This window comes from Euleptes europaea, chromosome 2 (genome assembly GCF_029931775.1).
Source record: "Euleptes europaea isolate rEulEur1 chromosome 2, rEulEur1.hap1, whole genome shotgun sequence".
NCBI lineage: Eukaryota > Metazoa > Chordata > Lepidosauria > Squamata > Sphaerodactylidae > Euleptes > Euleptes europaea.
Window position 1 is genome coordinate 131,621,967 of NC_079313.1, and position 16,072 is coordinate 131,638,038.

Below are 16,072 nucleotides of genomic sequence, written 5' to 3' on the forward strand. Positions count from 1 at the left end.
TCATGTATTCAACACACTGGAAGCCAAGCTTTTAAATACAGTTTAAATAAGTATAGTTTAAATAGATCACGATGGGTAGCCATGTTAAGTCTGTCAATAGCAGTAGAAAAGAGCAAGAGTCCACCAGCACCTTAAATAACAAAATCTCTAGCTGGGTATGGGCTTTCACAAAAGCTCATACCCTGCCAGAAATTTTGTTAGTCTTTAAGGTGCTACTGGACTCTTGCTCTTTTCTATAGTTTAAATAACACATACATACCCAACGTTTAGCGATGGAACTGCCAAGTATCTTGGATCCGAGGAGGAGGATGGCTTTGTCAGGATTGACTTTGGAGGTTGCGAAACCGACCGTGAAACGTCTGCTTTACTTTCGCTGAGAGAACTTTTCTCTGGGGCAGGCAGGGAAAGCGATGCAGAAGTCCCCGCAGAGACAGAGGCTAACGAGGTGCTCATTGCTGTCCTCGGATCCTTGCCGGAGACTGTTACAGTGGTGATGACTCCACCAGCGTAAGAGGCGGGATAGAGAGCGCTCTCGTTTGCTACAGAAGATTCCAAGCTATTTTGCGCTTGAGTTAAAGGGACATAAGCTCTTTCTAAGCTTGGCTGAGGGACTGCTTCGGCAGCAGATCCAGTAATGGGTTCCGAAGCATCGTCTGAATCATCTTGGTCAATGTCCATATCCTCCACTTGAGTCAAGCTTTCAGATTTTGCCTTTGTTTCTATCTTTGGCTCCACCTTCTTGGCAGATGAAGATGAAAATTTTGGTTTCTTTGCAGATAGTTCTTCATCTGATACTGACATCTGACCTGTGTATTCAACGACATGATTAAGTAACATCACAGTGAGCAGGTGAGGGCTGATGGACAGGGTACTGTGCTTGGAGCACTCTGTAAAACTAGAATGAGTGTGATACAGCTTATAGACATTGTGAGAAAATCGAGATAACCCTGAAAGCTGTGGAAATGCCATATGAATTAACTGTTTTCTCAAGTATGGCAGAAGTGAGAGACATTTTATTTTTTATTTATTAACAAGATTTTATCCCATCTTTCTGCCCTCATAGGACCACTAAGGTGGTATGCTATTTTTCAGAAGACAAGAGAACTTTATTTTCCTGCAGTGAAAGCCAGCGTGGTGTAGTGGTTAAGAGCAGTGGTTTGGAGCAGTGGACTCTGATTTGGAGAACCGGGTTTGATTCCCAATTCCTCCACATGAGCGGCGGAGGTTACTCTGGTGTACTGGATTTGTTTCCCCACTCCGACACATGAAGCCAGCTAGGTAACCTTGGGCTAGTCACACTCTCTCAACCGCATCTACCTCACAGAGTGTCTGTTGTGGGGAGGGGAAGGGAAGGTGATTCTAAGCTGGTTTGATTCTTCCTTAAGTGGTAGAGAAAGTCAGCATATAAAAACCAACTTTTCTTCTTTATTTTTACAAATTCATTCAAATAAGGTCACCAGATCCTTCGCTGATCAGTGCACTGTTTGAATTGTGTAGATGCCACTACAAACGCAATGAGTTGTGTACAATTCTTTCCACCGATGTCACTGAACTGGCCCTTTATATTTCAAGACCCTGACCAGACTTGGGCTTGCATGCAGAGGAAAGCTGACTTCATTTTATTTCATTTACATTTCTTCCCTCCTTCCTACCATGTGGGGTACTCAAAGCAGCACTATTATTACAAGTACATACCTGTACAGATTTTACAGTTCAGGTCAAAAAGATGGGCTCGGTGCTGACTCGTTGTGTCCTTCAACATACTGCTGAAATTGTCCAAAAGAGGCGCAGTGCTTTTCTCAGGAGCTGCTCGATCGGACTCTTGCTGCTCCTAAAAATGAATGCATAGACTCAGACAATTACCTGGTGTGTGTGTGTGTGTGTGTGTGTGTTTTCATTCGTTTAATGTATCCAAATTAACAAATTCCTATATCTATTTTTTTCAATTGACATCAATTTAAAAGATAAAAGCTGGGAGGCAATCCGAACATAATTTACACTACATAGTCTTTTCCCCTTTACTAACAAGTATCCACTTAATCTTTGGTGAACCAGGCAGGTAACTAATGTACAGATCGAAAGATTTATACTTACATCAGAGTCAGATACTGGTGGGGAATCTTCCATGTTAACATCTGGGATGGGTTCTTGCTTTACTGTTGATTTTTTGCTTTCATTAGATTTACGTCTAGGTGTCATTATCTATGAAAGTCAGAAAATTCATATAATAAATATGGGCCAATTTTTAATCAATACTCTGTATCCAGTTATCAAACCAGTTACAGGCTGAGTATCCCTTATCCGGACTGCTCGGGTCCAGAAGTGGTCTGTATTTCGGATCTTTCCATATATTGTAATATTTTGGAATTCTTGCATATACATAATTAGATATCTTAAGGATGGGACCCAAATTCATTTATGTTTTATATACATAACCTGAATGTAACTTTAAACAATATTTTTAATAATTTTGTGCAGACTGAACCATCAGAAAGCAAAGAATACCTATATCAGCTATTAAACAAGAGCACCAACAAACAAACTAACAATGGCAAGCATTTAGGATGCAGAGTACACTGTATTTAATTTTTTTTAGGTGAGAGGAAAGATTGAAAGCAGGCAGCATGGATCTGCCTGCCTGCCAGCTCAAAGGGTCCATTTTTTTGATCAGTCCAGATATGGGAGGTGGTAAGCTCTCCCTCCCTGGAGGTTTTTAAGAGGCTCGATGGCCATCTGTCAGCAATGCTGATTCTATGACCTTAGGCAGATCATGAGAGGGAGGGCACCTTGGCCATCTTCTGGGCATGAAGTACGGGTCACTGGGTGTGTGTGTGTGAGGGGAGGTAGTTCGGAATTTCCTGCATTGGGCAGAGGGCTGGACTAGATGACCCTGGTGGTCCCTTCCAACTCTATGATTCTGTGATAAGGGATACTCTACCTGAACCACTAAGGAGAAAGCTAGCCAGATCACAGAATCACAATGCTGTAATATTTAGGCTGATTTGTTGTAAAGCTTCATTTTCATTTAAAATTTTATTACTGAAATGTTGTTAAGTAATCTTTGTAGGTCATGCAATATACATTGGCAAAAGAAGTCCACACGTAGCACTACAAAAGAGAGACCCCCCCAAAACTGGTTAACCCGTTAACAATCCTTACTTAGCACGAACCACAGAATTTTATTACTTACTGATCTGGCTGGTTTTTCTTTCCACAAAGACAGCTCTCTGGATGCAAGTTCTTCTGGCTTCATTCTCACTAGCTTTGACAGAGCAATGTCTTCTCGAAGAACACGATGGAAAAGGCCCTGAAGAGAGAGAGAGGGAATCTACAATCATCAGAATATGAGCTCCTGCTTACAAAACTCGCAAACATCTTCTAACAGGTAAGTGAATAGTGACGTCTCCTTTATGAATTCATTCTAAAGGATCTTAATGCTAACCAAAAATGAAACATTCAAAGATGAGCACATTTTCTTGTAAATTGCAAGATTCATAAAATATTCTTGAACCATTTGTGATGCTTTATATAGAAGAGACAAAGCCACTGAGATATCTCTAGAAATTCTGAAGGGAAAAGAACCCTGGTTAACAATTTGCTTCTACCAAAGACTTCCTAAGCAACGTGCAGTCATTTATATTAAAGGGTGCCGTCAAATCAAAGTCTGCTTGCAACTCAATAAAACTGGCAACCGATGCTCCTCCCCCACTTACTTTCATGCACACAAACCTGATTTTTGGGATCCTTGAGGTTGAACATAATGCTGCGGTATTTGCTCTTATATCGGTTGTCTGTAGCTTGGAACAAGTTAAACATTTCCTTTTCAATATTCAGTGCAATCTTTCCCACTTCACTCTCTGTCATGACCAGATCATCACTATCATTTACTCTGTCAAAAGGAGAGAAAAAAATTCAGCAATGACAGCATTTGTATATGCCTTAATATAAATGCATGGAGACTTCTGTGAATAGTTCCATGCACCATCGCAAACAATACACTAATCTCAAGGAGTTTTACTTATGATTTCAATTCCCACTTCCCACAGCTGCCATATCCCTCCACAATGTTCGTCAGTTCTGCCCATGTACAGCACAGCAGCCAAAGTTCTACGATGAGCTAAAAGAGCCAAAACAGGAAGAAGTGCTCCAACCACAAAGTTTGGGAATGTGACTTGTCATGTGGCTGCTGTCTTACAACATCGTCATGTTGCAAATCTCAATGCACTTCCGGCATGGGACACATCATTTGTCTCCCCTCTCCCTCTGGCACCCTAAAACCCTTCTGCAAGGACAAAAGCCAAACTCCTAAAAGGGCAGTGTGGATAGGGTTGCCAATCTCCAGGTACCAGCTGGAGACCTCCTGCTATTATAACTGATCTCCAGCCAATAGAGATCAGTTCACCTGGAGAAAATGGCCACTTTGGCAACTGGACTCTATGGCATTGAAGTCCCTCCCCTCCCCAAACCCTGCCCTCCTCAGGCTCTGCCCTAAAACCCGCTGGTAGTGAAGAGGGACCTGGCAACCCTAAGTGTGGAAGATGTGAGGCACAAGTCAGAGAAAGTTCAGTCAGGGCTCAACAAATCTCAGGTGCCAGGGTGGCTAGTTGTTCCACTGTGGCTCCTAGTATTTTCAGCAATTATTTTATTGTAGTCTCTCTGACATCCTCTGCAAATGTACAAAGCCTACTGATAATTTCACATCAGAACATGTTTTGTTGTAGGGCATAAAATGCATGCATGTGTTGTTTTCACTGCTTGCTTATATGTTGACTTTACAACATTTTAATGGTGGGAGATCATTTCTCAACCAGTTGCTTTTTATACTAGCTTCGATGGTTGGGGCAGAGATTAGCTTTTCGTTGTGTTGACAACAGCCAGGGTTAATCCACATTTATTTATGCGCTACCACAATTTTATCATAGCTTTAATAAAATTAGAAGAAACTGCGAAGAGTTTAGGATTTGGTTTCGTGGTGACAATAATGAGAAAAGATGGTTATTAAAATACAAAGCTAGACAATTCAGTCTGGATCCTAATTTTCAGGCTGGCTCCTAAAGCTAAAGAAAATTTGCAAAGGCATACATTTTTTGAAGTCCCATTGAAATTACATGCTTTCATTGATTTTAGTTCAACAAATATATGGAATTCTCTGGATATATGTCTCATATCTCTTCCATGCCAGTCAACCTTTCTAGAAGTCTACAATGCAGAGTTGAATAGATTGCTAATTAGAATGAAGCTGTACTTTCTTGTATAGTAACCACCTTTGAGGTTTGTTTAAATTTTAACATTAAACACATCATACACTTTACATAAAAGTTGCCAAAGCTGATGACTCCATATCACTATTCAGGCAGCAATGCAAACCAACAAGTATCCTAAAATATGTTGCCGAGAGCACTTGGTTCCTACCTTTTCCACAAAATCTCCTTGAGGGATCTCCGTATATTTTGTCGAATTTGGGAGTTAGGTTGTGACTGACCAGCACTTGCTGCAGATTTGGCTTGTGCTGCAGATGTCACAGACGGAGAAGCAGAAGACATCATGGGCTTCCTAGATCCTCCACCCATGCTAGAAGATGCAAGTGTTTTTCTAGGAATAGAGGATGTACCATAGGACAGAGGTGAAGGCCTAGAAGATGCCGCTGTGCTGGATGCAGGTGAACCAGCTGACGACGAGGATTTCTTTGGTATGACCCCTTTGAAGCCGGCGGCAGAATACTTAATAGGGTGCTTAGTTAGCGAAGAGCTAGTAAATGCAGGGGGCTTCTTTTGAGGCAGATTTTTAGTTTGGGAAGACATCTGTCTCTCAGCTGAAGAAGCAGAAACAATGATTTTCTTTGATGCTGTTGAAGGTTCTACTGGTCTATCCTCATTCTTCCGTTCTTCTTTTTGTGCTGTTAAAAGAACAAAACACATCAACATGAACACAGGTTCCTACTTTGGGGCAACCACAAAGACCAAACTTTTAGAGTCGACCATAACTGGAATGGATCCAGCGAAGGCTGGGTATGTACTTTCCTAATAAAATCAGAGAAATGGAAGGAAGCTCAGCTTTAATTAGATCATTTCCACAATGATAAACATCACAACGGGGTTTCTGAATTTGCACTCATTTATGAGTAAGGTTTCCAGCCTCCAGGTACTAGCTGGATATCTACTGCTATTACAACTGATCTCCAGTCGATAGAGAGCAGTTCACCTGGAGAAAATGGCCACTTTGGCAATTGGACTCTATGGCATTGAAGTCCCTCCCCTCCTCAAACCTCACCCTCCTCAGGCTCAACCCCCAACTTCTCCAGGTATTTCCCAACCCAGAGCTGGTAACACTATTTATGAGCTGTATGCATTGTTCTTACAACAATATGGAAAGATGCATTCTTTTAGCACATGATCATTGGGCAAGGCAGGGAGCGGGGCAGCTGGATGGAAGCGAACAAGATGCAGTCGGAGCTTTCATTTCCCCTCATGTTCACTGCACTATATCTAGGTTTGGGGGAAGGAGGGAGAACAAGACTCCATCAAGTCCCATTGTGATCATCTTTTGTGCCCAATGTTTACTAACAGAAATTTATAGTGTGGGGGAGGTAATTTCATGTATGAATCTTCCATGTTTTTCAAAACAGAACTAAATCCATCTTCAAAGATTGCACACGTGAGTATATGTCAACATAAAATAGAAACCAATGAGCATAAATACAGAGACCCCTGGATAAAATTAAGCTGTATCATTCTTTACACCTCTCTCTAGCTAGAAATATGTATGTTTTATTTATTCCACACAGTCGCATCCAACCCTCAGCCATACATGCATATTACACCTAATTGTAGAGGGGAGAAACACATACCTTCTACTCTACACAAACTCTGAACGTTGACTCATCTCATATCAAAATATGCTGAATTACCAGTGTTACATAAAAACCATGAAACAGTAAAAGATAAACTGGAATGACTCAGAATAGTATTGGACGTTAACTCTGTTCTGCGTCTCTCAGTAATGTTTCACCAGAAACATCATGTGATTGGTGCCACATGGTTTGTTTCATACACCTTCAAAACACAAAGAAGCTCTCTAGGGAGTTCGCATTTGCCAAAGAAGGAGGGAGGGTAAGGTTTCACAGTGGAACAGAGCAGGGACAGTTGGCTGGGAAGACATTGGCTGAAAACGCATGCCACTTTATCCTCCTTTAATCCCTGTTTCAGCCAGGATCAGACGCATGCGTTTCGCTTAATGTGTGTTCGATCCTGGTTAAAACAGGGATTAAAGGAGGATAAAGCGACCATGCGTTTTCACCCAGTGTAAGAAATCTGACTTGACCAACTGTGGAACTTTTGAGAGCAGAGAGGCACTGTGCTTTCTGGGGAAAGTGCCCGGAAGCAGAGCACCAAATAAATGCAAAACAAAACAAAGAACAGGGTGTCGTATCCCTCTGCTTTATGCGCTTATCAGAAATACTTAAGGTTGCACCCTAAAATATGGCTTAGTTTGCTATCTATTTTACTTACTGAGCATTTCTAACTCATACCTGCAACCTATTTATCGTAACAAGTATTTAAATGTGGTATTCAGAATCAGAAGCAATTGCAGACTGCAGTTGGGGGGGTCACTCACACGATTTGATGCTCCTTCATCCCAAAACATCTTCTCCATCTAGAAAATTAGGTGCCAGGGAACAGATTCCTAAACTTGCCTTTTCCTGACATTTTATGCATGTAGGAATGAGTTATTTTTGTATGGAACAGCATTCAATCATGACCCTCCACCTAGCCTCTGACTCTATACACACAGGTTTACCACCTTGGTGACAACAGACCTGAGCTGAACTCCATGCAACTAGTAGTTACTGTTAAAACCTATATCATCTTATTACAGAGCCAAACTAAGTAGGCAGCTATATGAATTTGTGGGTGTGTCAAAGCAAAATGGAAGACAAGAAATTTAGCTACATTAAGAATATCCAGTGCCCAACAGCACTGCTATATGCCCCATGTATTTCTTACATACTACAAACTTTACCCCAGAAGTGCTTTCCATTAAATTTATGCAAATACGTATTGAAATACTTTTGGAGCCATGTATGGAAATAATGTATTATTTATGTTCATCTATTTAATTTGTGTGAAGTTTTTGTTTAGTAACGAAAAGCATGTGATGTAAAGGAGGAAATCCAAATGCTATAGCAAAAAGGGTTTAATCTGCAGAAATCCCCTTGGAAATGACACACTACTAGGCGCCACAATCCAGAGTAAGATAAATTAATTGTAACTCTCCTGACTCTTTAAACCCACAAAATCCAACAGAGCAGTTTGGCTTCCTGCTTATTCACTTCTTACTCATCTTCTGTCTCTCTCAAAATGTCAAATATTATGTCAAGCAGTTTTGTTTGGTTTTTGCCGTCAAGTCGCAGCCGAGTTATGGTGACCCTGTAGTTTTCAAGGCAAGCAACATCCAGAGGTGGTTTGCCATGGCCTGCCTCTGCGTAGCAACCCTGGACGTCCTTGCTGGTCTCCCATCCAAATACTGACCAGGGCCAACCCTGCTTCGTTTCAGAGATCTGATGAGACTGGGCTAGCCTGGACTACCCAGGTTAAGGTGTCAAATATGTCAAACACATTTTCCCTTTAAACTGTAGATGTATGTCTCTGAGGCAGGGCCATAGTGGGTTGTCCTCACGTGAGGACTGTCATATACACATGAAGATGCCTTATACTCTGGTCCATCAAGGTCAGTATTGTCTACTCAGACCAGCAGCGGCTCTCCAGGGTCTCAGGCAAGGGTCTTTCGCATCACCTACTTGTCTAGTCCCTTTAACTGGAGATGCAGGGGATTGAACCTGGGACCTTCTGCATGCCAAGCAGAGGCTCTACAAACCAAGCCACAGTAATTGGCAACATCCAATTGGCAGTAATTGGCAACACAGTAATTGACAATACTGTAATTGGCAACATCCTACAACCTAATGATAAAAGGTCGCCAGCAAGTACCTGGCATACTTTCTTTTCCTGATACAACCAGGGCTGTGGCAGAAAGAAACAGTCCCACATTGCATTCCTGTCACATTCTGAACAATACAAAACAGCAGGTGCTAACACTGGATACGCGCCAGGCGATGGCTGTTACAACTGCAGCAGCACAGACCCATTCCCTGACATCACCAGCCAGGTTGCCCTGGGATTATTGCCACTCCCTCCTCTCAACACATTTCTCTGCCACACAACAGAACTGCTTGACAACAGCGCTCGGCCCTCTGACGGCAGTAGCTGTTGTCACCATGCCAACTCTGCGGCAGTAGCGGTGCCAAAGGTCAGCACAACAGACTGTTGATGCTGAGCTAGCAACAGCCGCCCTTGCAGCCCATTCTAAACACCTACAGGCCAACATAGTAATTAGCTATAATCAAGTCACTAGACGTGCAAACACCTGACACACATAATTGAATCTCAAAAATGTTCACCATTGGAGTGATCATCTACAACCCCTAAATTCATAGGAATAATTATTGTTGTTTGATATAGACAAAACAGACCATAATGTCAGAAGCAAGTAGTTCAAGATACAATCATTTTCAGGTATTTATCATAGCATAATCATAAGAACATAAGGCCATGCTGGATCAGACCAAGGTCCATCAAGTCCAGCAGTTCACACAGTGGCCAACCAGGTGCCTCTAGGAAGCCCACAAACAAGACGACTGCAGCAGTATTATCCTGCCTGTGTTCCAAAGTACCTAATATAATAGGTATGCTGGAGAGAATAGGTATGCATCATGACTAGTATTCCTTTTGACTAATAGCCACGGATAGCCCTATAATCCTTAATATTTAGGTTCCCAAAGTATTTTTGCTTAGTTCCATTGAAGCTTAGAGGTCAAGCAATAGGTTGAGGAGATTTAAAACACACACACTTGTCTCAGTAAGCCTAATCAGCTTACAATGTGTCCATCACAAGGCTACTCAGGATCCACTAAGCCAGTGATACTGGGCGACTTGGAAGCCACACATGGCTCTGTAGGTAACAAGTGTTCAGGAGAGCCAGTGATGTCATGCCAGTGTGGCACCTGCCCCATATTTCATGAAAGTGGGCGAGGTCCTTGTGTGGAGGGATGTGTAGTTGGGCAAGTGGTTCTGCTGGCTGCAAGCCTTCTTGAGGTGCCAACATCATCCCAGGGATGGAAGCGAATTGGGCTCTTTGTTGATGGCAACTGGGAATGCGGCTGTCCATGGGAGTGAATCTCTCCATACTAAGGCCTTGCTTTTTGACACTGGCATTGTTCTTCCCAGTCTTCACCCTTACAGCCAATTATAGAAGAAGGGTTGGGTTTTTATATGCCAACTTTCTCTACCACTAAAGGAAGAATCAAACCGGCTTACAATCCCCTTCCCCTCCCCACAACAGACACCCTGTGAGGTAGGTGAGGCTGAGAGAGCTGTGACTAGCCCAAGGTCACCCAGCTGGCTTCAAGTGTAGGAGTGGGGAGACAAATCCAGTTCACCAGATTAGCCTCCGCCACTCATGTGGAGTGGGAAATCAAACCTGGTTCTCCAGATCAGAGTCCACCGCTCCAAACCACTGCTTTTAACCACTACACCATGCTGGCTACTTGGCCCATTGGAGTCCCAGGTGATAGCTTTTTATCTTCTGCAAGCACTCTCTAATGCTCTGTGTTCCCCCACCACCGTGTGACCTTCTTTAGGAAATTTAATTGCATAATTACAAGTTTCTTGTCCCTACTGTTGCAAAAAGGATAGGTGTGAAGCTGAGCGGACAATATGATAAAATTTGCAGTGGTCAGTCTGTCCGTATTCTCACACCGGATCTTAATGAAGGCACTACTCTGCTTCAGCACAAATTGATTGACTAAGTTGTAGATCACGAGGAAGGAGTTGTGACTCATGAAAACTCAGACCCTGCCAGAAATTTTGTTAAGTCTTCAAGGTGCTACTGACCTCTTGCTGTTTTCTACTAAGTTGTGCAAGTTATAAACATGCAGTGCAATATAAATGGTTGCATGAATGAAAACAGATAATTTTCAGAAGTCGCTTGCTACTTGCTTTACTAAAGGTAAAGGTAAAGGTCCCCTGTGCAAGCACCGGGTCATTCCTGACCCATGGGGTGACGTCACATCCCGACATTTCCTAGGTAGACTTTGTTTACGAGGTGATTTGCCAGTGCCTTCCCCAGCCATCTTCTCTTTACCCCCAGCAAGCTGGGTACTCATTTTACCGACCTCGGAAGGATGGAAGGCTGAGTCAACCTTGAGCAGGCTACCTGAAACCAACTTCTGTTTGGGTCGAATTCAGGAAGAAGATCCTCTGAGAGCTGCAATGTTTCCTTCCCAGCCGGTGCCAGAAAATGGATAATGCATTTCATGTGGCTGGGTACATTCTTTGCTACTGACTCCTTTAATTACAGTTGATTGCTTAGTTATACCCTGATACTTCTTTTGCATTTAAGTAGTCCAACGGTTTCAGAACTACCATGAAAAAAATAACCAGAGACAAAACCAGACCTTTCTCCTGTAATTTCAAATCCTGAAGTTAGGTCAGGCTTACATTTGTTTACACCATCAAATAATAAGTCAAAGTTTGAAGCACTGGGGAAAAAGCAATTTGGGATCAAAGGCTCCTCTCGTGTGTGTGCTAATCTCTAGATAACTGCCCATGTAAACAACCTGTCATGAATAAATCTGAAGCCCACACTCGGTGACAGCATACTGTAGAGTTTCCTGCAAACAAGAAAAAATTGTGGTAGTTCACTTGGTTGTCACAGTTCCTAACCACCTCTGTGCCATCATCAACAGCAGATCCCAACTATACAGCAGTCTTCAAAAACAACACACCGCACATATTAATGTGCAGCACCTGGGTATCCATGGAATCCTAATTTTGGAAGGGACCACCAAGGTCATCTAGTCCAACCCCCTGCATAATGCAGGAATTTACAACTACCTCCCCCACACACACCCAGTGACCCCTAATCCATGGCCTGAAGATGGCAAAAAGAAATAATCCCTCCAGGATGTCTGGCCAATCTGGCCTGGAGGAAAATTGATTCCTGACCCCAAAGTGGCAATCAGAACAGCCCTTCAAGTACTTGAAGATGATTATCATATCACCTCTCAGTCGCCTCCTCTCCTGGCTAAACATAAACAGCTCCTTCAACCTTTCCTCATAGGACTTGGTCTCCAGACCCCCTCACCATCTTCACTGCCCTCCTCTGGACACGTTCCAGCTTGTCTACTTCTTAAATTGTAGCGCCCAAAACTGAACACAATACTCTAAGTGAGGTCTAATCAGAGCAGACTAAAGCAATACCATCACTTCACATGATCTGGACACTATACTTCTGTTGATACAGCCTAAAATCGCATTTGCCTATTTAGCTACCACATCACACGGCTGACTCATGTTCAGTGTTCGATCTACTAAGGCCCCTAGACCTTTTTCGCACATACTACTGCCACAGGGATGCAAGGAGTTTCACTGGAGTTTTTGTGAAACAGACGCCTTGAAGATTTGGAAAAAGAGCTTTCCCCCACACCTACACAAGTTTCTCAAAGGCAAATGTGTCAGGTTCTAAAAATACATCAACAGCCCAGAGTTCCATCATTTCAGGAAACACACAAACACTAAACGCTTCCAAAAGGAGGGGCTCCAGCATCACCAAGCAGCCCACTTAGGGGACAAAATGCTAAAGCAGGATGTTGACAGTGGAGCATTAAGTCCAAGAGGATAAAATAAGGAGTAGAAGACAGAGAAGAAGAGGAATTGGTTTTTATATGCCGACTTTCTCTATCACTTAAGGGAGAATCAAACCAGCTTACGATCACCTTCCCCTCCCCACAACAGTCAGCCTGTGAGGTAGGTGAGGCTGAGAGAGCTCTAAGACAGCTGCGACTAGCCCAAGGCCACCCAGCTGGCTTCATGTGCAGGAGTGGGGAAACAAACCCGGTTCACCAGATTAGAATCCACCACTCCAAACCACCGCTCTTAACCACACCACCACGCTGGCTCTCCAGGGGCTGCTGCAGTTCTTGTGTTCAGCTTGGTCTTTCCTCCTTTCCTTCCTTGTGCCTCACCGCAGCAAGAGACCTGAGTGTACTGGTGTTCACGCACACGCACTTGTGGCTTGGACAATAACAGGGCAAAGGAAAACAAATAGGCTGTATCTCCAGGGAACATGCATACGTTTTTTTAAAAACCCAAAAAGAATAATGGGGGTCTTTTACTGCTTCCAGGATTGTTATGCTCCCATTCAGGAAGCAGGGGTGGGGGGCAAGGGGTGGGGGATGGGGATAGGAAGGAGGCGCCCGGCAGCACAGAGCAGGTGAGCAGAAAAAGCAACCACAGCAGATGTCGTTCCATCCCAGCCAGCGTTGAACCCCTCCTCCCCAAAGCCCCCACAGATCAGGTCATTAGGCAGCATCTGCACACAAACTACACTCCTCTCCATCTCTGGACAATGCGGGGAGGGGAAGAGGAAAGTATTTACCTGGATATATTCACACCTTTGACTTCTACGCGCAAGCTGACAAATTACCAGGCCTGGGCACAGTAACTTAAGACAGGTCCAGCAAAAATAAAAGGGCCAAGCAACTCCCATCTGTGCTGGAAGCGGTTTGATGCACAGCAGCCGGCCTCCCACTAGGCAGAAGCACAAAGGATTGCTCAGCGCTAATTAACCCTGCACAGTCTTTCCAAACAGCTCTTCCACTCCAGGATAAGCTTCTCCAACCAACATTAAATCAGTCAAAGCCTGGAGCCACCCGGATAAAAAACTTGAAACCGGAGCACTTGAGAGCTTGCAGGCTGCTGTGTTATTTTGATTGATCTTTTGTTTTCAGATTTCTCCCCGGAACTCCCTTTAGTGCTCATTAGCCGATGTTTTCCCTTGGAAACGAGCCACAACAATGAAAAGATTTCAAGGTGGTAGCAAACTTGACATTCTCCTAAAGGAATTACCCTGTTCTTGGAAAGTCACACCACATCGAGGCCGAGCAACTTTCCGTCGCATGTAGCCTCATAAAAATAGCAACTCCAGGCCTTCCAATCATTTAATCTCCTCTACTGACACCAGCATTTGTTTTCAGAACTTTAGTGTTTGCGTTTTTATTTAGTGGTGGCCAGACCCTCATGCAAAGGTGCCGCACCTCAAACCTAAAGAATGGAATAGTATCTCGCTAGCACAGTGCACAGCTTTTCTTCAGTTCCCTGCACATAGTGTGATTTCGACCAGGTTCTACCGAGTTGAGCAGCCAGCAACAACACAAGTAGCCTGGGGGTGCAGGCCATGCCGTTTGCGTAGCCAGTCCTGCAGGTCTTCCTGCTCCCAGTCCAGGAGTAGCAGGAACGTCTGCTTGAGCCTCGGCTGTGCAAGCTGGACACTTTGGTCTAGGGTCTGTGACGTAAGTGAAAACAGGCTGGAGCAGAACATGTAATAAAACTAAGCAAAAATTACAATGAAAAAAGTCTTAAGGCTGCTACACATACTAGTACAAATCTCAGCCACGGCTTGTGTAATTGATTCAAAGTTGTTTAGCATTACATGTGTTAGTTGTGCGTGTCTCTATTTGTCCCTTTGAGAATACAGCCATAGCTGCCGAACAGCATAGGCAGGAGGATTCAGGACCTCCAGCACCAGGAGTTGCTGCTAATGAAGAGGTGCTACATGCTCTGCTTAGGAGCCTGGATGTGAAATCCTACATGCGCACCTTAGGTTTGCTAACCTTATGGGCAACCAGTCATAGAATCATAGAGTTGGAAGGGACTACCAGGGTCATCTAGTCCAACCCCCTGCACAATGCAGGAAATTCACAACTACCTCCCCCCACACACACCCAGTGACCCGTACTCCATGCCCAGAAGATGGCCAAGATGTCCTCCCTCTCATCATCTGCCTAAGGACATAGAATCAGCATTGCTGACAGATGGCCATCTAACCTCAGCTTAAAAACCTCCAGGAAAGGAGAGCTTACCACCTCCTGAGGAAGCCTGTCCCACTGAGGAACTGCTCTGTTAGAAAATTCTTCCTGATGTCTAGACGGAAACTCTTTTGATTTAATTTCAACCAGTTGGTTCTGGTCCGACCTTCTTGCGCAACAGAACACAACTCGGCACCATCCTCTATATGACAGCCCTTCAAATACTTGAAGATGGTCATCATATCACTTCTCAGCCTTCTCCTCTTCAGGCTAAACCTACCCAGCTCCTTCAACCTTTCCTCATAGGACTTGGTCTCCAGACCCCTCACCATCTTTGTTGCCCTCCTCTGGACATGTTCCAACTTCTCTACATCTTTCTTAAATTGTACTCTAGGTGACACAGTACTCTAGGTGACGTCTAACCAGAGCAGAGTAAAGCGATACCATCACTTTGCGTGATCTGGACACTATACTTCTGTTGATACAGTCCCAAACACCCGCACTCTAGATGGGTATGGCCAAGCTTCAAAGGGTAGTAGAACAGTCTGCAGTAGAACAGTTAGATTTGGGCCCAGCAGCGCCTCAGAAACCAACAAGAGTTTCAGGGTATAAGCTTTTGAGAGTCAAAGCTCCCTTCATCAGACATGAGAAGTTGGCCAAGTTGTAACTACACTCAGGAGCCAGGCTAGGACCGAAGATATGTCCCCTTGCTTGGTCATCCCAACCTAGATAATCTCTCCATAGTGTTGGTGCAAGTGTGGACTCAAGCCCCTTCTTAATTTGTGGATGCTTCAGATAATTCTTTTCCAAGCCAGTGTGCCAGCAGGTTCTTAGTGGGAGAGGCCATTGCCATGGATTGCACTCAACTGGAGGTTGAAGGGTTAACGGTTCTTAGGTAGGAAGTCATTTTCCATACTTCTGTATGGCAAGCTGAACAGCTTCTACCAACCATCAGCTTTCACAAGTTGTATGCACTGGCATGCTACAATAACAGTGCTGTGTTTGGATAGCATTAGCATCCCTCATTGGCGGAGTGAGGGTGGAACAGAGCTGCAGGTCGTTTCCCACCACATGAGAACTCTGTGCCTGGAAAAGCATGAACTTCGAAACTGAAAACTTTGGGGGAAAGTAGCTCTTTGCTTGCTGTCC

The 16,072-nt window shown here is 43.9% G+C and overlaps 1 protein-coding gene across 1 annotated transcript in view; it reads right to left on the bottom strand.

Annotated features, from left to right (window-relative positions):
- The window catches only part of DIDO1 (death inducer-obliterator 1), a 60,718-nt gene that overhangs the window by 17,533 nt on the left and 27,113 nt on the right, over window positions 1-16,072 (bottom strand). Inside the window, exons 9-14 of the mRNA XM_056844497.1 lie at window positions 5,413-5,896; window positions 3,730-3,889; window positions 3,191-3,307; window positions 2,095-2,202; window positions 1,696-1,831; window positions 260-806 (exon numbers count right to left, since the gene is read on the bottom strand). Coding sequence (XP_056700475.1) covers window positions 260-806; window positions 1,696-1,831; window positions 2,095-2,202; window positions 3,191-3,307; window positions 3,730-3,889; window positions 5,413-5,896 — 1,552 coding nt within the window. The remainder of the gene's footprint in view (window positions 1-259; window positions 807-1,695; window positions 1,832-2,094; window positions 2,203-3,190; window positions 3,308-3,729; window positions 3,890-5,412; window positions 5,897-16,072) is intronic.